This window comes from Nerophis ophidion, linkage group LG05, assembly GCF_033978795.1.
Source record: "Nerophis ophidion isolate RoL-2023_Sa linkage group LG05, RoL_Noph_v1.0, whole genome shotgun sequence".
Classification (NCBI taxonomy): domain Eukaryota; kingdom Metazoa; phylum Chordata; class Actinopteri; order Syngnathiformes; family Syngnathidae; genus Nerophis; species Nerophis ophidion.
Window position 1 is genome coordinate 48,101,120 of NC_084615.1, and position 27,664 is coordinate 48,128,783.

Below are 27,664 nucleotides of genomic sequence, written 5' to 3' on the forward strand. Positions count from 1 at the left end.
GTCTGACCACAAACATAGGGGTGGAAGATACTACTAAATTGGGTATCGCTTCGATACGACATCAATAGCAATAATTTCACCTATGAGGTGGCGACTTGTCCAGGGTGTGACCCGCCTATACCACCCGAATGCAGCTGAGATAGCCTAGTTCCAGCGATCCCCTGTGAGCCCGAAATGAAAAATGACAATGAACAAACACAATAAATAATAATACATTCAAATGGTATAGCAACAAGTCAAGCACACCATATATAAGACACTTCACCTACAAAACAAAAACAAATAAAACAATGGCTACAATGAGCACATTTTGTAATCATTTGGAAGCCTGGTTTTAAGCATTATACTGCATATGATACTGCATCATACTGATAAAGCATGTTGTAGGGGTGTCACACACACCACCCCCTAACATTGCATCCCCTGCTTGAGAAGAAGTGTGGAAATTAACAGAAGATAACTGAAAACTATCAATCGATCCGATACAGAGATTACCTTTGGTATCGAAAGTGCTGATATTTGTATCAATCCGCGGCGCTGCAATGTAAACTAGTGAGGTCACATTCTTTCCGCAACAACACCTGTACGAGAACATGTTGAAACACCTTTACAGGTACACAGACACATTTGCTGTCTTTTTTTAGCCACATACAAACAAATATTCTGTATTTTAAAGACTATGCCGATGTTTTTTCTTATTGTAAACGTTGTTTTATCTTTTCTTTTTCTCTCATATGCGGCCGCTCTGCGAGCAGGTTAGTCGGCTGATGGCAGGTGAGACATCCTTGGGCTTCCTTGTGGAAACATGAGCGCTCCTCATATCCACTCATGAAGATTGTCTTGTTTCTTCTCGGGGCTTTGTGCTCCCCTACAGGTATGTGTCCTAACTATACGTACGCGTTTGTTTCTTTGCAATAAGCCTATTATTTTCACTTACTACTCAATTGTGTATGAATAACAGTATGTGCAAACTATTACCACTGTACTTGAACGCAACATTCCACTACAAAAATGCTCTTTGAGGTGTGCTTGAGTGAGAGCCAGTGCTGTTGCTATATATAGCAACAACAACTGTACATTATCGGGGTGTTTATCGATCTTAAAAAAACATCTATAGATCATTCTATATTGTTGTCCAATTAAGTTGCATTCACTTGGTGTGAGAGGAGTAGTTTTAGACTGGCTAAGAAGTTATTTAGATAATAGACAAGAGTTTGCGGATTTTTTGGGTAATACATCTGAACAAATGAGGATTGAATGTGGAATTCCACAAGGTTCGGTTTTGGGACCTAAATTGTTTATTTTATATATTAATGATATATGTGAGGTATCAAAAGTATTGAAATTTGTTTTATTTGCGGACGACACCAACTTTTATAGTTTGGGACATGACTTAAAATCGTTATCAATCCTTATTGAACAGGAAATGATTAAACTTAAGAGATGGTTTGATCTCAATAAATTATCATTAAATGTAAAAAAAAAAAAAAAAAGTTTATGATTTTTGGTAAGAGGAAAAGGGAGGAAACCATCAAAAAGTCACTAGATGGAATTAATATTGAAAGGGTTTCTGAACTTAGATTTTTAGGAGTGATACTGGATGACGGTCTGACATGGAAATCTCATATTGCACATGTACGAAAAAAGATGTCTAAAAGTATTTTTGTATTAAACAAGGTAAAATATGTGTTAGATTATAGGGCAACGCGTATATTGTATTGTGCACTTATATTGCCATATATCAGCTACTGTGTGGAAGTGTGGGGGAACACATATAAATAAATAAATAAATAAATGATAAATGGGTTGTACTTGTATAGCGGTCTTCTACCTTCAAGGTACTCAAAGCGCTTTGACACTACTTCCACATTTACCCATTCACACACTGATGGAGGGAGCTGCCATGCAAGGCGCTAACCAGCACCCATCAGGAGCAAGGGTAAAGTGTCTTGCTCAGGACACAACGGATGTGACAAGGTTGGTACTAGGTGGGGATTGAACCAGAGACCCTCGGGTTGCGCACGGCTACCCTCCCACTGCGCCACGCCGTCCCAAGATATAATAACATATAAGAGTAACATAAAGGCGTTGTATCAATTACAGAAAAGAGCTATAAGGATTATTCATAAAGTAGATTACTTAGAACACACTAACATATTATTTATTAATTCTGGTCTATTGAAACTGCAGGAGCTAGTAAAGCTACAGACATTGTGTGTCATGTTTAAGGCTAACAGTAAAACATTACCAGCAAATTTAAAAGAAATGTTTGTCATCACTTCTGAGAATACAGAGCATTGAAGAAAAGTTAATTTCAAACAGCAATATTCAAGGACAACTTTAAAACAAATGTGTACATCAGTGGTGGGGGTAAAATTTTGGGTTTCTCTTTACAATGATATAAAAGACTGTAAAAATATGTTTCAAGTGAAAAAAAATATGTACAGATAGAACAATAAGATCATATGGACAGCCATAAGTGTTTTCATTTTGCTTTTTATTTATTATTTTAGTTATTTTTTTTTGTCTGGTTTTGTATTTGCTCTGTATCATTCCAGGAGGTGTATATTATTATTATTATTTTACCTTTTTGGTTTATACTTTATGAAGTTTTGCACTTGTTGTGTTTTTCTTGTGTTTTTTGATAGTGTCATTACATTTGGATGTATTTGTTGGTTTAAATGATATCCATGAAGTAAGACTATGTATTATGTCAAAGGGGGCAGGAAACGATAAGGTTTTTCTTCATACTGCTCCTTCTCAGGCATTGTTGTGTGAACTTAAAATTGTATGATTGAGGTATAATTGTGTATCGATCAAAAATGCACATCAATGAAGGAGATAAATAAAAAATGAAATGAAATGAATTTACAGTATGTGCAAACTATTACCACTGTACTTGAACGCAACATCCCAATACAAAAATGCTCTTTAAGGTGTGCTTGTTCAGGGACAACAAAAGGTTCATAATTAGTGTGTGGATGATCTAGGTGAGCCATTGAAAGGCCGACTAATGTGTATGCGTGGGTTTGTGAATAAATTATATATTCTGGGTGCAGCTATTTTCCTTGTATGGCTCAGGGAAATTCTATTGACAATGTTCACAACAATGCCTGTTAAAATATAAAAAAATATATGTATATGCACACAATAATTTAAATTAATCATGATTAATCACAGTTGTTAGGAAAGCTTTGCTTAACTTAACTATGGTACTTTTGTTGACAACACTGCGGTGGGTATATCCTACAATGTGTCCAAGCCAGGAGTTTCAAACTTACGCCCCGTGGGCCGTAAGTTTGACACTCCCTGACCTGACCTGACCTGTTCACTGATCAGGCCAGTGAACAGGTTATATTCGAGATGAGTTTGTTAAGTATAAAATTTAGCTGAAATTGTTTAACGAATGAAACCGCTGATTTAAATGTGTCCACTGGGTGTCGCAATAACAATTCTGTTGGACAAGCAAACACTTTATACCCAGGCCAAGCAAGAGGTACGCAGTAAAGCCATATAGCTTTGCTCCTAAAGTTGAAAAAATGAAATGCAAAACATGCACTTTTAGGTCTTCTGTTTCAAACGCATTATTCTTTGACACCCTCATTGCCCCTAAATGTCTCTGTCAAAAATGAGAAAAGTGAGTGTAACTCAACCATCTTCAACAGTTTCTACCTCCATGTGTGTAGTTTGTTGAGTTAGCACCGAATTAATACCTGGACAGAAGTTTGTTATTTATTTTGTAGATACACACATTTTTTTTTTCTCAGAAATTGAAGTGTTTTGTCAAAAGGATTATTTGGGATTTGTACATTTTCAGAATGTGCTTGTTCTATTTTTGGCCAAAGAAAACAAACTGAAGCTGTCTTTATTTTTTAATTATCATGCCATGATTTTACCAATCCGGCACACCTGGGAATAAACGTTCCTACATGTGGCCCCAGAGCTAAAATAAGTTTGACACCTCTGGTCCAAGCACAGCTTGTTGTCGATGTACTTTTTGCTAGAGGCTGCCTCAACAACAGGTTTTGCTTTGTCTTATTGTGCTGTGATACAATAATCCATCGTTGCAATATATGCAAAATACCTCGGTTTTATCTGAATTCCCATTGGGGTGCATTTTGAAGCGAAATTTGCCACCAGTAGGAGTATCCTCTCCTCACTCATCTTTGCACAGCATCGTACGCCGCCTTTCAGGTCACCAACCTACGTGCAAAATACATTGCAAGGTCAACCTCCATTTATACATGATTAGGACAATATTTTTTATGATTAGTTGCATGCGTAGAAACTTGTTAAATTTGACAGCCCTTGTTTGTACAATTTTGGTGTATGACCTTAAGTTGTAAAATGAGTTTGACATGTATTGTATTCATGTTAGTATACAAGCTGGCTAACGATTACCCCTGATTCCCTCAAGATGAGAAACGGCTGCGTTACGTCATCGCCGCGATGGCGGACTCTTTCCGTTTTTATTCAAGTAAATGTGTTCGTTTCCACAGTCTGCGGAAAGGCACCGACATGGCGGTGACGTTCTGCATCCCTGCGCTGAATATATGTAGGGCTTTTTTTTTTTTGCCGGTCATCGCAACACAGCGATTCAATTTAGCTAACATCTGCCTGCGTTCGACAGGGAGTCATGCATAAACACAAAATAAATTATCCGGTATACTTTCAAAATAAAATAGTCTGACTTTAAGGTGGGTCGTATTTTACACCTTAAAATGTCCTAATGGGAGGGGACGGACATGAAATAAACTTAGATGGATAAGGACATGCTGATTCTGGAGGGCCACAATTTAAGAAGCATATACAGTCATATCCCAGGCAGCTATATGGGAATATTGGGGCGGTATGGCTCGGTTGGTAGAGTGATCGTGCCAGCAACTTGAGGGTTCCAAGTTCGATCCCCGCTTCTGCTATCCTAGTTACTGCCGTTGTTTCCTTGGGCAAGACACTTCACCCACCTGCTCCCAGTGCCACCCACACTAGTTTAAATGTAACTTAGATATTGGGTTTCACTATGTAAAGTGCTTTGAATCACTAGAGAAAAGCACTATATTAATATAATTCACAATTCACAATATGGGGCCCTATGTCAAATACCAGGTAATACAAGGGCCGGGGAAGCAGGGGAGTGGTTTGTAGGAGTTGAATGAAATGTGCGTGTGTGTTTGTGAGTGTGTGTTCTTGTATTTCCTTCTTAAAACATCAACAAGGACAGGTACCTTCCATATGAGGACCGGTGAACAAGTTGGGACCAAAATCGTGGTCCCAATGCGGAAAACCATTGTATCTAATAGAGAATGTCTCATTTGCACCCCTGGTGGTGAAATATATCAACATTAGGGTGGTCCCAAACAGGAGGGATTTTTCAAATTGACTATGTGTCGGTTTTAAAAGTACTCTCCCCCTGGTCAACAGAGGTAATAAGTGTGTGTAAGGAATTTAGATGCGCTCCCTTTGGCCCAAATTAATTTAAAAAAATAAATAAATATCTACATAGAGACATGTATGAATGTAATAACTTGAAGTAAATAATGAAGATTTAAAAAAATGTGCAAAAAAAATTTAATAATAAAAAATAAAAAAATTTACTAAAAGAAGTCCTTTTCTCACAATGTGTTGACATTTTTGTTATCGAATTGGGAAAGATGTCATATTATTTTTGTTTCTGTAATGTTGCAATATTTTCTCATAAAAATATGACTTTTTTATGTAAAATTATTACTTTTTAATGCATAATGGTGAAATTTGTCGTATAAAATTCTGACTATTATCACAATATTGCCAAGGACAACGAGAGAGAAGCCAGAGACATGAATGCTTATTACAAGAGTTAACAACGTTCCGGCATAGGTTCCAAGGACTGACTGGTTCTTATGCTTTCTTCCTGATTGCTGCCAGGTGCGCTGGATGCTGACAGTCTACAGCTGTGGCAAAGCGTGGGCGTGATGAGGCGTGAGGCGCGTGCGGGGGCTTGTCCTGGCACGCTGCCAGACAGAGTGTGGGATCTTGCTGCGGGAGAATCTTGGGTTCAAATCTGCGCCGTGACAGATATTTAGTAAAATTCCAACTCCAAAAAATTAACTAAAAACTCTTGTTTTTTATATTTGCATATTATGTATATATTATTAATGTTGTAAATACAAATCTTTATATATTGAGAAAGAGTGGTCCTAAAGAGGTCTCAAGAAGGCAACAGATACAAGAGTGTGTGTGCGTGCGTGTGTGTGTGTGTGTGTGCGTGTGTGTGTGTGTGTGTGTGTGTGTGTGTGTGTGCAACGCTCGCCAAGGATAATGTTAATGTTGTGTTGTTGCTTACTACAAAAATAATTGTCATCCTGTAAGGCAAAACTGTCAACGTTTCCATGAGTCAAGTCAAGTCAAAACCGTCACAAAGACATAGACGCGCCCACTTCTGGGTATTAATGGACGGCAAAGCTTGAGACGTTCTGCGGTGTTTACTTCGCTTCATCAATATCAAAAATCGTTACATCCCTTGTAGCTGTCCCTTTGTATTAACTCATTAAATCATGGGTCTTCAACAGGGTACTGCAGGAGTTTGTGAAATTGTTGGTTGGTTAGCCTTTCAAGAGGTATATATCTTTATTTTCCTACCACAATTTTTCCACAAATCTAAACATCTTAAAAGACCCACTGTAACTTGCAGGTTTTAAAAAAAACATTAGCATTTAAAGGGGCAAATTTTACACAGATGCCTCGAGTAAATTGTGAATTGAAGTGAATTATATTTATATAGCGCTTTTTCTCTAGTGAGTCAAAGCGCTTTACATAGTGAAACCCAATATCTAAGTTACATTTAAAGCAGTGTGGGTGGCACTGGGAGCAGGTGGGTGAAGTGTCTTTCCCAAGGACACAGCGGCAGTGACTAGGATGGCGGAAGCGGGGATCAAACCTGGAACCGTCAGGTTGCTGGCATGGCCACTCTACCAACTGAGCTATACCGCGCCAGGGGGTGCCAACATTTCAATGTATTTTACACAGTAAATCCCGCCCTCATACAGCTTCTCGTACGTAACTGCATAACTACACATGTGCATTACACATGCATGCGCATTAGCTTTAGGTGTTGTTAGCTAATAATAGCAATTTGGATTGCTAGCGTTAGCTGTTATTAAATTATATTCTATCATAACAACAACATTACTGTAAATTTTTCTTTGCTTCTCTTGGACTGCTTTTGTATGCACGCGCTCCATGTGCGTACGTGTTGACGAGAAAGACTGAGTTAGCACTGTAAACATCAATCATTTAATTTGGGTCGGTAAAAATGTTTATTACATAAACTTTGTAATTGGTTTAAAAATATGGACAATCGTCAAACAAATGTGTTCTGTTAAACCATTGATGGTAACATAAGCTAGCAGGTGGTGTTCTTGTTATATATTTGTTTTGAAAAATGTTATTGTGAGGAAGTTGCAAACAAAACTTTTAAGGCAGCTGGTGATTAGCACTCTAGTTGACAGCTAAGAATTAACGCCCAGTTGCCAGCTAGACAATTTTTTACAGTTAGGGAGTCCCTGATCCATCTCTCCATCAGTTTGGGGATGTGGAAAATGTTTAGAACCCCTACATTAGAAAAAAATTGGCCATGGATGATTGTCATTAGTCCTTGTTGCTCTACTTTTGTTATCCTAGACAACACAAGTAAAAGAGTCCCAATAGACCTATTGCTTTTTTTTTGACTGCCTTTGCACTACGACAGGCACCACCAAACCCCCCAGCCCTGTTAACGTCAGCTTCTCTTCGGTGAACCTGAGGAACCTTCTCCAGTGGCTCCCTGGAAACACGACGCTGGACGGCACTCGCTTCATCGTGCAGTATGCCTTGTAAGCAAAGACGCCAAGTCAAGGAAATGATAAAACGTTTTCAGCTTCACGTTTCCTTTTCTTTTAGGTACGGAGACAGCAAAGGTGGTAGGATCAACTGGAGGCCCGTGGAAAAGTGCAAGGGAAAAACGGAGACGTACTGCGACCTGACGTGCGAAACGTGGGATGAGAAGAACAACTACTATGGAAGAGTACGCTCGGTTGTGGGCTCCAATGTCTTCTCCAAGTGGGCTGTGACTCAAAGGAGATTCAATCCAAAGTCTGACAGTAAGATATACGCAGGACATGCAGATTTGCCCAATAACGGGAATAGTTTGATTGACAAACATCACATCTTAATCACTGCGATGAGGTGGCGACTTGTCCAGGGTGTACCCCGCCTTCCGCCCGATTGTAGCTGAGATAGGCGCCAGCGCCCCCCGCGACCCCGAAAGGGAATAAGCGGTAGAAAATGGATGGATGGATGGACATCTTAATCAATCACTCTTCCAATAGGAGTAGGAAAAATCAGAGCTTATTATTGATCATTTGTTTGTTGACTTTGTGTTGAAATGTTACAGTTTAGGGAGGGAAAGGAAAAGAGAACGTGGAACATACTTTATGGCTTACTGCATGCAGTTAAGAAAGAAAGATGTAAATAAATGAATTAAATGAGTAAATAAATAATAATAAAAAAACTACACTGATAAAAAACATATTATTCACATTAAATAATCATAATATGCTGTAATATTTAATTCAGTTACACAAAAATAAATACATTCAAAATAATCTCACATAAATAAAGATATTAAAGAGTACCTGATATAGACAACTTCCTTGTGGTCTAGATCATGGCTTCTTAACCTTTTTGACATGGTCGGCCCATAGCATAAACACTCTGTACCAGTGATTCTAAAACTGTGGTACGGTACACTGGCTTCATCTAGTGGTACACCAAAGAATCACTTGATTAAAGTACAGTGTTTTATTTTCCTATATTGATCGACTCAAATAATGAATGTGGAACAATACCTACACTGTGGAACACTATGAATAGTTGTATAACTATATGGAACAATTCACTCTTCATTAAAGACAAATGTCATAATGTAATCAAAGCTCGCGTTTATACAAACCCCGTTTCCATATGAGTTGGGAAATTGTGTTAAATGTAATATAAACGGAATACAATGATTTGCAAATCCTTTTCAACCCATATTTAGTTGAATGCACTACAAAGACAATATATTTGATGTTCAAACTCATAAACTTAATTATTTTTTGCAATTAAAAATTAACTTAGAATTTCATGGCTGCAGCATGTGCCAAAGTAGTTGGGAAAGGGCATGTTCACCACTGTGTTACATCACCTTTTCTTTTAACAACACTCAATAAATGTTTGGGATCTGAGGAAAGTAATTGTTGAAGCTTTGAAAGTGGAATTCTTTCCCATTCTTGCTTTATGTAAAGCTTCAATCGTTCAACAGTCCGGGGTCTCCGCTGTCGTATTTTACACTTCATAATGCACCACACATTTTCGATGGGAGACAGGTCTGGACTGCAGGCGGGCCAGGAAAGTACCCGCACTCTTTTTTTACGAAGCCACACTTTTGTAACACGTGCTGAATGTGGTTTGGCATTGTCTTGCTGAAATAAGCAGGGGTGTCCATGAAAAAGACGGCGCTTAGATGGCAGCATATGTTGTTCCAAAACCTGTATGCACCTTTCAGCATTATGGTGCCTTCACAGATTAGTAAGTTACCCATGCCTTGGGCACTAATGCACCCCCATACCATCACAGATGCTGGCTTCTGAACGTTGCGTCGATAACAGCCTGGATGGTGTGCTTCCCCTTTAGTCCGGATGACACAATGTCGAATATTTTCAAAAACAAATTGAAATGTGGACTCGTCAGACCACAGAACACTTTTCCACTTTGCATCAGTCCATTTTAGATGATCTCGGGCCCAGAGAAGCCGGAGGCGTTTCTGGATGTTGTTGATAAATGGCTTTCACTTTTCATAGTAGAACTTTAACTTGCACTTACAGATGTAGCGACGAACTGTATTTAGTGACGGTGGTTTTCGGAAGTGTTCCTGAGCCCATGTGTTTTTGATACAGTGCCGTCTGAGGGATCGAAGGTCACGGTCATTCAATGTTGGTTTCGGGCCATGCCGCTTACATGGAGTGATTTCTCCAAATTCTCTGAACCTTTTGATGATTTTATGGACCGTAGATGTTGAAATCCCTAAATTTCTTGCAATTTCACTTTGAGAAACGTAGGGCAGCACGGTGGAAGAGGGGTTAGTGCGTCTGCCTCACAATACGAAGGTCCTGAGTAGTCCTGGGTTCAATCCCGGGCCCGGGATCTTTCTGTGTGGAGTTTGCATGTCCTCCCCGTGACTGCGTGGGTTCCCTCCGGGTACTCCGGCTTCCTCCCACCTCCAAAGACATGCACCTGGGGATAGGTTGATTGGCAACACTAAATTGGCCCTAGTGTGAGAATGTGAGTGTGAATGTTGTCTGTCTATCTATGTTGGCCCTGTGACGGGGTGGCGACTTGTCCAGGGTGTACCCCGCCTTCCGCCCGATTGTAGCTGAGATAGGCACCAGCACCCCCCGCGACCCCAAAGGGAATAAGCGGTAGAAAATGGATGGATGGATGGATGTTCTTAAACTGTTTGAGTATTTGCTCACGCAGTTTTGGACAAAGGGGTGTACCTCACCCCATCCTTTCTTGTGAAAGACTGAGCATTTTTCGGGAAGCTGTTTTTATACCCAACCATGGCACCCACCTGTTCCCAATTAGCCTGCACACCAGTGGGATGTTTCAAATAAGTGTTTGATGAGTATTTCTCAACTTTATCAGTATTTATTGCCACCTTTTCCAATTTCTTTGTCACGTGTTGCTGGCATCAAATTCTAAAGTTAATGATTATTTGCAAAAAAAAAAAAAAGGGTTTATCAGTTTGAACATCAAATATGTTGTCTTTGTAGCATATTCAACTGAATATGGGTTGAAAATGATTTGCAAATCATTGTATTCCGTTTATATTTACATCTAACACAATCTCCCAACTCATATGGCAACGGGGTTTGTAAATTCACACACACCACCAACATTTGGCTAGCAGCAAGATAGAATAAATTGAAAAATGAAAGGGACAAGCAGTAGAAAAAAGATGCATGGATGGAGATAATTCATCTATTTGTGGCAGCATCGGAGGAAGTTTTGTTTAGATTTCACTTTTGCATCTCATCGTTGTGGTGTGTTCCAGGACCCTTGATTAAAGTTTGAATTCACAAGTAAATCCCAACAGATGCACTTATATTCATCCATCCATTTTCTACCGCTTGTCCCTTTCGGGGTCGCGGGGGGTTGCTGGAGCCTATATCAGCTGCGTTTTGGACGGAAGGCAGTGTACACCCTGGACAAGTCGCCATCTCATCGCAGAGATGTACTTATAATTATATAATAATTCCTATTATCATAATGATTTATATGATTATTATCCACTGGGCCCCTGATGATAATCCTACTTGAATCAGCTCATATCTACCTTATTATGAAGTGAAGGGTAACTTGAGAAATTTATAATCATATTACGTTTGTAAATGAGGCCACAAATAAAAACTTGTTGAGGGCCACAAAAAGCTGCAGTGCTGAAATATATATATTTTAACTAACTTCATGATAGATAATAGTAAATAAATAAATAATAATATCAAATACATAATACATATGGATCTTAATAACTGTCGATAAAATTAAAGTGTAAATACAAATACAGCCTTATAAGCTCCAAATTCAAACTTGAAATAGTTTTTAACATTGTTTAAGGTGGCTGTTAATTTATGTGACAAGCAAACAATCACAACTCAGTAATCACTTGGTTATATTTTTTTTGCGCTTAAGAAACATTTCTATGACTTTTGCTGGAGACTTCTTCTGATGGTTTAAACTTAGTTTAAATATACTTTTGTTGTGGCAGTAATGCCACAAGTGGTGGAAAAGAGTATTACACCACCGCGGCCCATACCCCGGAATCAAAAAATGTTTTAATGCAGGTAACTTTTAGAACACTCATGTTAGCATGATGGCTTCATTTGCTTATTGTGTAAGTATACACTCAAGAGTTATACCTTTTGTTACATGGCACTATATGGTTAGCGTGCTAATTGTTAACGTATCACTTCGGCTTCAGTGTTTCACCATATTCACAAGCAATTTTTACATCATTGTCTAGTTTCTGATATAATAATTATAGGTACACATATTGTTCTCTGACAGTAAACATCTTTTTTTTGTTAGCGACATTTGGACCGCCTCTACTGTCAGTGGAGGTTGAGGACAACAAGGCCATCATCCATCTGAAAGGTCCACTCAGATACCAGAAAGATGACCACGCCCCGCCCATTTACATGGCAACATTGTACCCCAGGATGACTTATAACCTCTCGGTGCACAACAGCCATCATGACCAGGTGGTGAGTGCTTAAATGAGTGTATAATAAATTGTCTGCGCATGAAAAGCTGTGTTTTTAAAGAAAGTGGGGCTGCGTGCTTCCAGCATCATTTCCCAGTCATATCCACCCCGTACACATACCGGATGATGGATTACGACACCGAATACTGCTTCACTGCCAAAGCCAGAAACACCCTTCGCTTTCAGTGCCAGCCATCTGAGCGTTACTGCCTAACCAGCAGCAAAGGTGCAAATCAATCATCAATCTGCCTGTCATTCTGCCAACTGATGCTTATATCACTTGTTTTGTCCCCTAGATCCCAGATCAAACCAGCTGCAGAGGGTAGTTGTGGGTATTGTGGTTCTGTCGCTGTGCATCTGTATTCCTCTCGTGGTGGGTTACTTCCTCTACCACTACGTGACGGGCAAAGAACAGAAGACACCCTTCATTCTGGTAACTTTCTTATACTATATATAGCTCTCATACACATTTTAATTACAGTATAACTTCTGATTAGTCAGTGTGCAGCTTGTATAGCAGTATAGGCAGTGTTGGGCAGTAGCTCGTTACATATAGCAAAGCTACATAGCTTAACTACAGTTCCCAGGATCTTAGCTACTTTTTAATCCAACTTTTTTTATTGACTTTTTCACATATACAGAAAAAAGGTGCAAGTCGAAACAGTACAATTTTAAAGTCAGTGAATTCTTCATACCTTTACCCCTAAAACCACCCACCCACCCACCCCACTCAGGTCAAACCAACCAGGGACACATGGCACAAACAACAAGTAAGACGACAAAGACACACACATTCACACATACACCCATACAAGACCAAAAACAGAAAGAGACTAAAAAGAGAGAGAAAGGGAGAAAAAAAATAATAATAAATAATAATAATAATAATAATAATAAATAATACTAATACTAAATAAAAGGGAGATTATTCCTCATCTGCGTCTGGACATAAGTCAAGAGAGTTGACATACAGTAAGAAAGGACTCCATGAACTTTCTAACACTTGAGCAGAGCCATTTAGTGAAAACCTAAGTTTTTCCAATTTTAAATTGTAAAGAACCTCTTTAATCCAACGGCCGTGTGATGGGGGGTGAGCCAGCTTCCAATTGAACAAGATCAGTCGCCTGGCCAGCAAGGTCGTAAAAGCCACAGCGCGTTTTAGTGGCACAGGCCATGTGCTATCAGGGCATATGCCGAAAATGGCTGACAATGGGTTGGAGGGAAAGTCTTGACCGTATGCCTTTCCGATCGTGTCAAAAATGTCCTCCCAAAAGGAACATAATTTAGAGCAGGACCAGAACATATGGACATGATCAGCCGGAGATTGTTTGCATCTATTACAGGTATTGCTAACAGTGGGGTAGATTTTGGATAGTTTTGCATTAGTGTAGTGAATTTTATGGATTACTTTGCATTGGATGAGACCATGACGGGCACAAATCGAGGAGGAGTTGACCAGTTTCAGGGCAGAGTTCCAGAGTTTATCAGATATGTTGATGTTAAGATCGCTCTCCCACGAGGCTCTTATCACTGATAAAGAGTTTGGAGCAACTGAGCTTAAGGAGGTATAAATCACAGAGATACATTTTTTATGATTTGGGCTCAGAGATAGCAATGTATCTATAAGAGTTTCCGGGGGACGATTTGGGAAGTGTGGGAACTGCTTCTTTATGAAGTCCCTCACCTGAAAGAAACGAAAAAGGTGGGAGTTTGGCAAATCGTATTTGGAAGAGAGTTCAGCGAAGGATGAGAACACACCGTCTGTATAGAGGTCTTCCACAGTGGTGATACCGTGATCGTGCCAGGTCATAAATGCGGAGTCGGTACGGGTAGGTTTAAATAATTGGTTTTTAAGTAGCGGAGTCAAAATAGATGGGCCCTGAAAACCCAAATGTTTCCTTAGCTGGATCCATATTTTCAAGGAGATCAATACAATGGTGTTTGCGCCTTCAAGTTTAAGTGGAAAAGGGAGTGGTGAGCATAAGCAAGAACGTAATGAAAAGTGTGGAATTGCCTTTTCAAGGGATACCCAGGCAGGGAGGGTCTGAGAGCTTCCATCCATCCAGTATAGGAGTTTCTGTACATTAGCCGCCCAATAGTACTGTCTAAAATTAGGGAGTGCAAGCCCTCCCTCAGATTTGGGAGATTGTAGGACCGACTTGCGGATTCGGGCCGATCCGGCCCCCCATAAAAATTTGGATATTGATTTGTCTAATTTATCAAAAAAAGATTTAGTAATGAATATGGGGATATGTTGGAAAAGGTAAAGGAATTTAGGCAGAGTAATCATCTTGATAAGATTGATCCGGCCAGCGAGAGATAATGGTAAAACAGACCAGCGGGCAAAGTCCTTCTCCATTTTTTCAGCTAGGGGTAGAAAATTTCCCCGGAGCATGTCAGACATAGCCGGAGTAATACAAATTCCCAAGTAATGGATCCCGTCCTCTGCCCATTTGAATGCAGCTAAAGATCGCGGTAACTGTTTAGCTAGGGAATTGATTGGAAATAGTTCACTTTTTTGGTAATTAAGTTTGTAGCCAGAGTGTGTGCCAAACCGCTCCAAAATGTTAAAGATTACTGGGAGTGAGCTAGCAGGATCTGAGATGTATAGGAGCAAGTCGTCCGCATAAAGCGACACTTTGTGCAACGTGTCCGACCGGGTGATACCTTTAAAGCCCCTCTCCGCGCGCAGCCAAAGTGCAAGGGGTTCTATCGCAATAGCAAACAGTAATGGAGACAGCGGGCAACCTTGTCTGGTACCTCTTTTAAGAAAAACTGGGGAGGACAGTGTATTATTTGTGCGTACCGAAGCTACAGGGGACGAGTATAAAAGTTTAACCCAAAGAATAAAATCTTCATTAAAACCAAACCGACCCATCACATCAAATAGATATTCCCATTCGACCCTATCAAAGGCTTTCTCCGCGTTGAGGGACACCACCACTTCCGGGGTCGAGGGGTTTGGCCAATGAATAATGTTTAGGAGGCGCCGAGTGTTGTGTGAGGATTGCCGGCCTAACATAAAACCTGTTTGATCCAACGATATGATGGAAGGCATCACCCTTTGGAGCCGGAGAGCAAGAACCTTGGACAGAATTTTAAAATCTACATTTAAGAGCGAAATTGGTCTATAGCTGCTGCAAAGCTGGGGGTCTTTCTCTTTTTTTAGTATGAGAGAAATGGTGGCCCTCGATAAGGATTCTGGGAGGCGATGGTTCAGGAATGCTTCATTATACATGTCTCTTAGAGCCGGAGCAAGAACACTGGAGAAAGTTTTATAATATTCTGCACTGAAACCATCTGGACCGGGCGATTTATTACTTTGTAAGGATTTGATGGCTTCTGTGATCTCGATGACACTAATGGGCTGACCCAAGCCCCTTGCAGCTCCATGTTCGATCTGGGGGAATGTTATATCATTAAATAGTTCATGTGAAGAAGGGGGGCAGTCTGACGTATATAATGTTGTATAAAATGCGGCAAATGTTTCATTTATCTTAGCTGGATCAGTATGTAGTTCTCCTGTGTTAGAGCGAATAGATGTGATTAGCCTCGACGATGCTTCCTCCCTAACCCGGTGGGCTAAGAGCTTGCCAGCTTTTTCCCCAGATTCAAAAAATCGTTGTCTGGATTTGAGTAGTTGTAATTTTGCTCTATTGACAGACATAAGGTCAAAGTCAGTTTGTAGGCGAAGGCGTTCTTTATATAGTGTCGAGTCCGGGTTTAAAGCGTACTTATCGTCAAGATCCTTAATCTTACGGAGCAGCCCATTGATTTGAATGGTTTCTGTCTTATTTAAATTTGAAATAAAAGATATAAGTTGACCTCTAATATAAGCTTTAGATGCCTCCCATAATATACCTCTTCCAATTTCTGGTGAATCGTTCAGTTCGAAAAAATACTCAATTTGATCGTGGAGGAAATTCCTATAATTGTCTTCTGCTAGTGAGGCTGAGTTGAATCGCCATTGTTTAAGGGGTCTAGGTTGAGTGTCCATATTGATGTCGACTGAGGTGGGAGCATGATCAGAGATTACAATAATATGGTAATTACATGTTTTAATTTTGGAAAGTAGTCTATTGTCGAGAAGAAAGAAGTCTATCCGAGTGTAAGTGTGATGTACATGAGAGAAATAGGAGAAATGCTTAACTGTAGGGGAGGCGTGTCTCCACTGGTCTGTTAGACCTAACTGTTTAGCAAAAGTATCCAATGTTTTAGCTGAATTAGATAAGGGAGCCAGTTTGTTAGATGATCGGTCCAGTACAGGGTCCTGCACCAGGTTAAAGTCCCCGCCCATGATAATCAAATGATTTCCAATGTTTGGAAATGATGTAAACAATTTAGTCACATAAGAATTGTCATCCCAGTTAGGTCCATAAACGCTAGCGAGTATGACTGGGGTGCTCTTAGCTACTTTTTAAACGAGTAGTGATTTCCGTAGTTTAGCTATTTTTGGATCCATGTAGCGAGTAGCATAGATACAAAGCTACAAGCTGCAAAAGAAGAGAGAGCGAGAAGAGAAAGAGAAAAGAAAGGGAGAAATGGACTGGTGCAACGCCATAGGAAGGGGACAAAATTATATGGGATAATCCATGATGATTGGTTGGTTTACAGACAAACCCCGTTTCCATATGAGTTGGGAAATTGTGTTGGATGTAAATATAATTGGAATACAATGATTTGCAAATCATTTTCAACCCATATTCAGTTGAATATGCTACAAAGACAACATATTTGATGTTGAAACTGATAAACATTTTTTTTTGCAAATAATCATTAACTTTAGAATTTGATGCACGTGACAAAGAAGTTGGGAAAGTTGCCAACAAATCCTGATAGCGAAAGCCATTTATCGACAACATCCAGAAACGGCGCCGGCTTCTCTGGGCCCGAGATCATCTAAGATGGACTGATGCAAAGTGGAAAAGTGTTCTGTGGTCTGACGAGTCCACATTTCCAATTGTTTTCGGAAATATTCGACATTGTGTCATCCGGACCAAAGGGGAAGCGAACCATCCAGACTGTTATCAATGCAAAGTTCAAAAGCCAGCATCTGTGATGGTATGGGGGTGCATTTGTGCCCAAGGTATGGGTGACTTACACATCTGTGAAGATGTCATTATTGCTGAAAGGTACATACAGGTTTTGGAACAACATATGCTGCCATCTAAGTGCCGCATTTTTCAGTCCCGACAAGTGGCATTCCAAAGAAAAAACTAAGATCGCAGAAGGGCCTGCCTATCGGTTCTGCTGGCCCTGTGCTCCCTGCCATATGTATCTTTTGTCAAGAAAAGCAACGAGAGAATTACCGGCAGAAGGACCAACTTTCACAGGCAGAAACGCTTCCAGCAGGTAAACACACACTCTACACGTAGCACTTACACACATACAAACCATTTATCCATCCATTTTCTACCACTTATTCCCTTCGGGGGCGCTGGAGCCTATCTCAGCTACAATCGGGCGGAAGGCGGTGTACACCCTGGACAAGTCGACACCTCATCGCAGGGCCAACACAGATAGACAGACAACATTCACACACTAAAACCAATTTTAGTATTGCCAATCAACCTATCCCCAGGTGCATGTATTTGGAGGTGTAAGGAAGCTGGAGTTCCCGGAGGGAACCCACTCAGTCACGGGGAAAACAGGCAAACTCCACACAGAATGATCCTGAGCCCGGGATTGAACTCAGGACCACTCAGGAACTTCGTATTGTGAGGCAGACGCACTAACCCCTGTTGCACCGTGCTGCTCATCTAATCATTTTATTTTTAGGCCAGTTGATGAACGCTGCCAGGATAAAGCAAGACAGTAGCGTTGTCTTGCATATTGAAGACAGAGACTGTGTGGCCATGGAAGTGCGGTACCACAAGTCCTGTTACAGACAGTACACCAGGTTCATGACAAAGTCTGACGTAGCAGTTACTGGAACCGCAGATGAAGAAGTGTGAGTTATTAAAATGCATTATCAATAATATACACACTATAAATTACAATTCATAATGCAACTGAGATAGGCTCCAGTACCCCACGTGACCCCGAACAGGACAAGCGGTAAAAAATGGATGGATAGATTATAGATGCATGACAGATACAGTGTCAATAATTAATAAATGAATATAGAATAAATAAAAGTTTAACTTTTTGAATTGACTTTTCCATGATATTATATTTGTTATAGATGCACAAAGACTAGTGCCCAGACGTGGGAACGAAAATCACTTTCTAGCCACTTTTTACTGGTTCACCTTATGGCCTAGTGTTACAACAGCGTGGCTTCGCAAAAAAAGAGTGAGGGTACTTTCCTGGCCCCCCTGCAGTCCAGACCTGTCTCCCATCAAAAATGTGTGGCGCATTATGAAGCGTGAAATACGACAGCGGAGACCCCAGGCTGTTGAACGACTGAAGCTCTACATAAAGCAAGAATGGGAAAGAATTCCACTTTCAAAGCTTCAACAATTAGTTTCCTCAGTTCCCAAATGTTTATTGGGTGTTGTTGTTAAAAGAAAAAGTGATGTAACACAGTGGGAAATATGCCCTTTCCCAACTACTTAGGCACGTGTTCCAGCCATCAAATTCAAAGGTAATTATTTGCACAAAAAAAAACTAAAGTTTATGAGTTTGAACATCAAATATCTTGTCTTTGTAGTGCATTCTATTGAATATGGGTTGAAAATGATTTGCAAATCATTGTATTCCGTTTATATTTACTTATAACACAATTTCCCAACTCATATGGAAACGGGTTGATGATTGGTTGGTTTAATAGGATGAGTCACGATTGGTTAAGATTAGGGAAACACATTACAGACAGGCCACTCAGAGGCACGATAGGGTGGGTCATCGAACCATGAAGAGAAATCACAACAGACACGCACATCCCAAATGAGAGTTGAGAAATGGGAATATTCAAGTGGGTGATATAAAAGAAAAAAAAACAATGGCAGAGGGATTCTATTCCTTAGATTTTTCTTTTAGTGATGCAGATGACGTCCACAAAACCCACAATGAGTCTACTTAGCCACATTTGGACAGATGTATGCGTGTGGATAAAAACATGCCCAAAATATTAATTTTAGTTGTTTATCTTGTAAGCCTAAATCAAAACTGCTTTTGACATGGAAGATGTAAAACACACATTTAAGAACACACAGTTGAGTTGAGTTCCAAGTGTTATTGCACATAATTAATCTCAACTGGTTCCAAACAACACCCAAGTCATTGTTTTTATGCAGAGCTTATAGATATATGATGTTTTATCATTTACTGTAGGTAAAAAAAAAAAAAATAGCATTGGTTAGCATAGGGTTAGTCTAAAGAAAAGGCACACTAAAATAAATGCATACAGTGGATGTGGGGCCCAGAGTGAGTTGTAGGGTGTCCCCTGCTAAATGACAGTTAATAGTAATGGACCCTTATTGGGCCATTTAGTTCCATATGTACACTCTCAGATACATTAACATTATTACCAATGTAAGAACTTAAAATGTAGAAGTTGGGGAGGAATTAAATTTTGTTTGACTCTGTTCCAGATTCAGAAAAAATGTTTACTTTAAATATGTTCAGTTTTATTGATTTCCGTTCATGTAAAGATGGAGTTTGTTACAGGGGAAGTGCATTTTTTTCAAAATTTTGCCTAACGTTCAAAATCATTATGAAAGACGTGATGACGGGTGTATGTTTTTAATGTATTGTAAATATTAAATAAATGCAATAAAAAAACGCTTACAATGGAGCCTTAGGGAGCTGTTCTATTCTGCCTTTAAAGCCCTTAAAAATATTTAAACAGTTCCATTAAGGTTTTATATACATGATGTAAGTATATATGTAATGTAGTGACAGTCACATTTATAATAACAATTAATAATTATGTATTTTGATCATTTAAAAAATGTGCAGCACATTAATTTCAAGAATGTATCACGTTTGCTTTTTTTTCCAACAACATAACTATTTACTGCTCACTGCAGACTTCATGAAAGCCAATTTGAAAATAAGAAAACATCACTTCCTGTACAAGGTCTGCTGTCATTAAGATGCTGACTGATAGAATCTTGTTGTATTCTTGTGGCGGTGGAGCCAAAAGTCTTGTGTCGTTTTCGGCATTAGCTGATCTAAATTTGCTGTCAAAATGTACCAACATGTTGGAATTTGCCTCAGCCTTCTTCTATCCAGATGAGGTGCAGGATTTATGATCTACAATAAACTTCCTAGGAGCAGGGAAGCGAGAAACAGCTCACCACTCGATTATATAAACATTGGCACACAAGCTTGTGATCACGGCTCCGCTATAAAAAGTGTGTCTGCGTTAGCGCTTAAAATAACAATATCACTAATACTTGGTTAATATTCAAGTCACAATAGGGAAAATAGAGTATTTTTGGCATTTTTTGTATGGTTATTTATTGGGGGTTTTGGGGGAAGAATAAACGACCTCCCAATGGCTCTGCTGTATGCTGACTTTTATTTATGTCTATTTACAAGTTAGAATGTCCAAAACAAAAATCCACCTGTCATGTCTTTCATAATGATTGTGAATGATAGGCAACATTCCAAATAAAGTGCAGTTCCCCTTTAATGTCTCCTTTGTGAGACAAATTCCTTTGGCCAGGTTATTGTCATTTTGCCATTGTGGCTGCTGTTAAAACAGTAACTTATCCTGTGCTGAAAAGTGTATATTATTGTGTTTTTCATCATTATTATTTTGTTACTGCCTTTTATTTAATTTGTTTCCTGTTTTTTTCCCTCATTTCGTCCATGATACGCAATTTAAAATAAATGTTAAAAAGCCAGACAAAGGTCATGTTTGTAGCTAGTGTTTGTGACGGACTTCCTGCCGTCCATGTGTGGGTTGTCGTGATGATGGACACAGGACACATCGTAGCAGGTCTGATTTGTGTTTAGTATTTCAACAACCACTTTATCCTCTTGCCTTGTGGTCGTGCCACTTTGCAGTGCGCGGGCTTTTCCTGCTTCTGGCTGCGGGGCATCTTGCGGTGTCCCAGGTTTGCGTCCGTGGCGGGGGCTCATCGTCTCTCGGGTCTTGGTTGTCGTGCTCGTGGTCTGTGTCGTCAGCTGGTTCTTTCTCCTCTCTCTTTTCTCTCCTCGTGCCCCCTTCGCCTCTCTTATAATCTAGCCGCAGATGGAGAGATTGTGAGCCGGTGTGGGTTGTACACACCTGATTGAAATTGCCGCTCTCGTGCTGCTCAGCGTGCGTCACGCCTCTCCTCGCCGCCGCAGGCCCCGCCTCCTGGCCTCACTCTTGGCCAAGGCTGTCCCTCTCAGTCCGCTGTCGGCCCGTCGGCTGCGTCTCTCCACAGTGTTCATTTCAATAAACAATCAAACTGTACGTTTTTTCTGTTGTTTGGTGGAAAGTTGTACATTACGTTATATATTTATATAATGTAGCTTTATTGTAGCAAGCTACTCTTGCCGTTTAGCTTGTAATGTAGCTCACTACAATTCTCTGGGGATAGCTTCCCCTGTACCTACATTTAGTCAAGAGTACCTTGTAGCTTAGTTTACTATATTTTCCGAGTAGTTTGCCCATCATTGAGTATACTTTGCTATCCCCTGAAACACACAGCCATTGTTGTTTACACAAGTGAGTAGAAAGATAATTGTGTCTTCCCTACAGTCAGACATGAGCTGGGGCAGCACAAGTGCCACCGACACCGGGAACATGCGGTTCATTGAGTTTGAAAATACATTGCAACATGTACTGTGACCATGGAAAACAGAAATTGGGTAGTTTTATACCAGTAGATGTTGTCAAGGGACAATATTATAGAAAACTAGAAAAAGTAATTTCGATTTGATACTTTTATTAGTAGATTGCACAGTTCAGTACATATTCCGTACAATTGCCCACTAAATGGTAACACCCGAATAAGTTTTTAACTTGTTTAAGTCGGGGTCCACGTTAATCAATTCATGGTAAAAATTGATAGAAATTGGTTAGGAATGCTTAGGCGGCGAAGCTGAATTAAAATGCTAAAAGTTAGCACGCTAGCCAGATAGCATCAAAGAACAAAATATAACGACAATTGGGAGGTGTATACCTGCATTATGAGGAAAAAAGATACATATTAACATGTTAAAGTTAGCATGTTAACAGTTAGGTAACAAAATATTTGACTATGCGGTGTATACCTTAAAGTTAAAGTAAAGTACCACTGATTGTCACACACATACTAGATGTGGCGAAATTATTCTCTGCATTTGACCCATCACCCTTGATCACCCCCTGGGAGATGAGGAGAGCAGTGGGCAGCAGTGGGCAGCAGCAGTGCCGCGCCCGGGAATCATTTGTGGTGATTTAACCCCCAATTCCAACCCTTAATGCTGAGTGCCAAGCAGGGAGGTAATTTTTATAGTCTGGTATGACTCGGCCGCGATTTGAACTCACGACCTACCGATCTCAGGGCGGACACTCTAACCACTAAGCCACTGAGTAGGTTGTAGTACCTGTTAATGAGCTAAAAAGCTAGCATGTTAATTTTAACATTCTAAGAGTTTGCATGTTTGAAGTAGCAAAATATTGACTCTAAGTAGTCATCCATTTTCAACACTGCTCATCCTGGCCACAATCTGTGATACAAGCTGAACACTGACTACTCTAAAGTGCATTCGTTTCTACTGCCCTGGTCAAAACTAAGAAGTTCCCCCATAAGGGGATCATGCTCTGCTTCACAATGTCACAGTACCTATTGCAATTTATTTTTCAAGCTGCACACTGACAACTATCTAATCCGTTGAATGAGAGGGAAGTGTTGCGACCTTCTCATAATTCATTTTTTCGTCCCATTTAGGATCAACCTTGGCTTTCAACTCGACCCCAGACCCTCCTGCCCGACAGGTTCAACCCTATCCTCATCCCCGTTGTCACAAGCGATTTTTTGTCCGACACATCAAAAGGTATCATAAGGTCAGAGGATGTTCCTGCTCGCCATACCGTCTCCCAGTGCTACATCCCGCAGGAGTGCACACAAACGCTGTTAGAAAAAAGCTTGCAGGCCCAAACGCCATCGCCTTCTCCTGTGCCCGATGTGAACATTGTGGAGGAGGGAGACTTTTCAAGGTCTTATTTGACCAATAGCCCTCCAAACGTTGAGACACCGTCGGAGGGACAGATGGAGCAAGACGTGGAAACAAACGGGACGCTTGTCGAGGACGTTCAAAGAGAACCCTTGCTTTCTTGCTTCATCTGTGCACCCTCAAACGTCTCAACCGAAGACTACGCTGTCCTCTCGGTGAGGGCAGTGGACGAAGATGAAGAGGACGCGTCGCTCCACATCAACTGGGACCCTCATTTGAGAAAACTGTTGTTGCCAGGGACAGATATCAAACAGGAGGAAGAAGAGGAGCTGCGGTTGGACAACGTGCTCCTTCGACAGGAGTCCGAGGAAGAGGCGGGGCCACAGCAGGCGGCCGATCCAGGCTTGTGTCTGGAGGATATTGTCAGCAAATGGAATTTGGTTATCTCCATGGAGGAGTAAGACAACATCTTTACCTGCCTCACTTAAAATAATCATAATATTAATTAAATAAAATACAAAATAATACATTTAATATCAATTAATTATAAATAATTTTAATCAATTTATTTTGATTTTATTTAGAAAAATACAAATATTCTATGTTGTTTGATATACTTTTTCATATTTAATTATTACATTATAAGGGTGGAATGCCATATCCAGTTTGGGGAGGAGATCTTGCCCCAATTCGAGGAGTTCAAGTACCTCAGAGTCTTGTTCACAAGTGAGGGAAGAGTGGATCGTGAGATCGACAGCCGGATCGGTGGGGTGTCTTCAGTAATCCGGACGCTGTATCGATCCGTTGTGGTGAAGAAGGAGCTGAGCCGGAAGGCAAAACTCTCACTTTACCGGTCGATCTACATTCCCATCCTCACCTATGGTCATGAGCTTTGAGTTATGACCGAAAGGACAAGATCACGGGTACAAGCGGCCGAAATGATTGTCCTCTGCCGGGTGGCGGGGCTCTCCCTTAGAGATAGGGTGAGAAGCTCTGCCATCTGGGGGGAGCTCAAAGTAAAGCAGCTACTCTTCCACATCGAGAGGAGCCAGATAAGGTAGTTCAGGCATCTGGTCATGATGCCCCCCGAACGCCTCCCCATAGAGGTGTTTAGGGCACGTCCGACCGGCATGAGGCCACGGGGAAGACCCAGGAAACGTTGGGGACTATGTCACCCGGCTGGCCTGGGAACGCCTCGGGATCCCCCGGGAGGAACTGAATGAAGTGGCTGGGGAGAGGGAAGTCTGGGTTTCTCTACCTAGGCTGCTGCCCCCACGACGCGACCTCGGATAAGCGGAAGAAAATGAATGGATAGATTTATTATCATTATTTTGGAAAAATAAAAAAATATGATAATAAATAAATAAAAAGCTAGCACTATAGAATGGTCACCACTGTAATTAAAACTAATTAAAAACTTGTTTTACTACAAAAAGTGTCCAAACATGTATACACCAAAACACTTAGGCCCTGATCTACTTAGATCCAAATACACGCACTAGAACAGTGGTCGGCCACCCGCGGCTCCGGAGCCACATGCGGCTCTTTGGCCACTCTGATGTGGCTCAGCTGCACAATCGCCCACCCCCCGATTGTTACGGGGGGATTCTTCGAATTTCACTCGGACAACAATATTGAGGGCGTGCCGTGATGGCTTTACTTTTAGCGCCCTCTACATTTTGACGCGTTTCACAAAATAAAGAAGACAATGGGAGCCGCAACCATTCTCGCGAATACCTGCTGGTGGTCACCCATATAACAATAATAAGGGCGTGCCATGAAGCCAATGCCTTTGACGCCTTCTACAACATGTGCAGACATCTTGCCAGTCCAGCATCATGTTGTATGTGGATGCATAGCATTCTGGGTAATTGTTATGTTGCGTTTATAATTTGTTACAGTGCGGATTTTCTCCAGACATGTGTTTGTCATTCTTGTTTGGTGTGGGTTCACAGTGTGGTGCGTATTAGTAAGAGTGTTAAAATTGTTTATATCACAACCTTCAGTGTACTCTGTGTCACCCAGTATGCCTTGCAGTTGTGTACGTGAATCTGCGGAAGCCACATACAACATGTTACTGGACTGGCAAGCTGTCTGTACATGTTGTAGAAGGCGTCAAAGGCAATGGCTTCATGGCACGCCCTTATTATTGTTATATTAGTGACCACCAGCAGATATTTGTGGAAATGATTGCGGCTCCCATTGTCTTCTTTATTTTATGAAACGGGTCAAAATGGCTCTTTGAGTGGTAAAGGTTGCCGACCCCTGATCTAGGATGTGGCCAGATCATGGATGATCGCTTCGCCAGCAACAGCATCACCCTGTTTCTGGGCACGGTTGTTCGCTGCTGCTGGGACAGTGATCCTCCGCCTCTCGTCCATTTTCTCGCCAGCTGAAGCAGCGTTTCATTCGCCATAGCCACTTGTCGCTTCTCCGCTGGCTTCGGGGAGGCATGGCCTGGCCAACCTCCTCCCCTCCTCCCTGTGCCCTCCCATGATTTGGGATATAGTTCTTGTTTGGGGACTCTGGGATGTCTGGAATCATTTTATGGGAGGAGTGGAGGGTGTAGTGTTGGTACTGTCATGACCTGATATGGCCAGGTCAGACTTTGTACATTGTTTTTCCTCTGTTTAGTGTTTATTTCTATTACAGTCCCTCCTTTTGTTGACCTGCCACTTCTTGCTCTGAGCGCTGATTGACCACACCTGCTTTTGTTTAGTGATCACGACGCACACCTGCTTCTGGTCACTAATGAGACGGATTTATATGCCAGCCTCGCTGGTCAGTGAGGGCTGAAACATTCATGAAGATTTGTAACTCTCCCTTTGTTTCATATTTGCTTCAATTATGCCTTGCAAAGGACGATATGTTTTTGCTTTATGTTTCATGTGTACTTCCCTGCGGCTTTTAACAATTAAAGAATGTTCTTACCTGCAAATTGTCGCCTGTTTTCGCATCTTGGAGTCACAACTATCGCAACTATGCTAACTAACTCCATGTATGTTGCCACACGTATGTAAGATAGAGCCGCACAACTAACAGTTTGCACGCCCTTTCTAGACATACTGAATAAATACGTAAAACACGGCTGCTGAACAATTTAATTCTTGATCAATTACATTCCATCCATCCATCCATTTTCTACCGCTTGTCCCTTTCGGGGTCGCGGAGGGTGCTGGAGCCTATCTCAGCAACATTCGGGCGGTAGGCGGGGTACATCCTTGACAAGTCACCACCTCATCGCAGGGCCAACACGGATAGACAGGCAACATTCATACTCACATTATCAATGACATTATATGTGCTAAATAATAATGTTTGCCTCTCCTCCCGCCATTGTGGGCATTCTGATATAGTTTGCATATTCATGTGTATGTCATGCTAAATTGTTTGGGTTCCATATTCATCTAATTTATTTCTCTCTCGACTCACTTGCTGAATTTCCCCCAGGGATCAATAAAGTACTTTCTATTCTATTCTAAGATAGGCAAGTATATAAACACAGGCAAACCTTTAGTACAAACCCCGTTTCCATATGAGTTGGGAAATTCTGTTACATGTAAATATAAACGGAATACAATGATTTGCAAATCATTTTCAACCCATATTCAGTTGAATATGCTACAAACACAACATATTTGATGTTCAAACTGATAAAACTTTTTTTTTTTGCAAATAATCATTAACTTTAGAATTTGATGCCAGCAACACGTGGCAAAGAATTTGGGAAGTGTGGCAATAAATACTGATAAAGTTGAGAAATGCTCATCAAACACTTATTTAGAACATCCCACAGGTGTGCAGACTAATTGGGAACAGGTGGGTGCCAGGATTGGGTATAAAAGCAGCTTCCATGAAATGCTAAGTACTTCACAAACAAGGATGGGGTGAGGGTCACCAATTTGTAAGCAAACTGTCAAACAGTTTTAGAACAACAATTGGGTTTGTAGATAATTGTCCATCCATCCATCCATCCATCTTCTTTCGCTTATCCGAGGTCGGGTCGTGGGGGCAGCAGCCTAAGCAGGGAGGCCCAGACCCTTCTCTCCCCAGCCACTTCCTCCAGCTCATCCCGGGGGATCCCGAGGCGTTCCCAGGCCAGTCGGGAGACATAGTCTTCCCAACGTATCCTGGGTCTAGGAAGGCGTTCGGGTTGCATCCTGACCAGATGCCCAAACCACCTCATCTGGCTCTTTTCGATGTGGAGGAGCAGCGGCTTTACTTTGAGCTCCTCCCGGATGGCAGAGCTTCTCACCCTATCTCTAAGGGAGTGCCCCGCCACCCGGCGAAGGAAACTCATTTCGG

The 27,664-nt window shown here is 41.0% G+C and overlaps 1 protein-coding gene across 1 annotated transcript; it reads left to right on the forward strand.

Moving 5' to 3' along the window:
- Nucleotides 1-517: 517 nt before the first annotated feature.
- Nucleotides 518-26,297, forward strand: il20ra (interleukin 20 receptor, alpha). The gene is made up of 8 exons (XM_061901204.1): nt 518-613; nt 756-874; nt 7,727-7,850; nt 7,918-8,117; nt 12,145-12,320; nt 12,404-12,545; nt 12,616-12,752; nt 23,134-26,297. The coding sequence occupies exons 2-8, from the start codon at nt 829-831 to the stop codon at nt 23,818-23,820; spliced, it is 1,512 nt and encodes a 503-aa protein (XP_061757188.1). The 5' UTR covers nt 518-613; nt 756-828; the 3' UTR covers nt 23,821-26,297.
- Nucleotides 26,298-27,664: the final 1,367 nt, after the last annotated feature.

Excerpts from the sequence above, each read along its gene's own strand:
- il20ra (XM_061901204.1), top strand. The coding sequence starts at position 829 with ATGAAGATTGTCTTGTTTCTTCTCGGGGCTTTGTGCTCCCCTACAG. Across the intron at positions 875-7,726 it reads GGCTTTGTGCTCCCCTACAG|GCACCACCAAACCCCCCAGC; the intron begins GTATGTGTCCTA and ends GCACTACGACAG. Across the intron at positions 12,753-23,133 it reads AGAAGACACCCTTCATTCTG|GATCAACCTTGGCTTTCAAC; the intron begins GTAACTTTCTTA and ends CGTCCCATTTAG.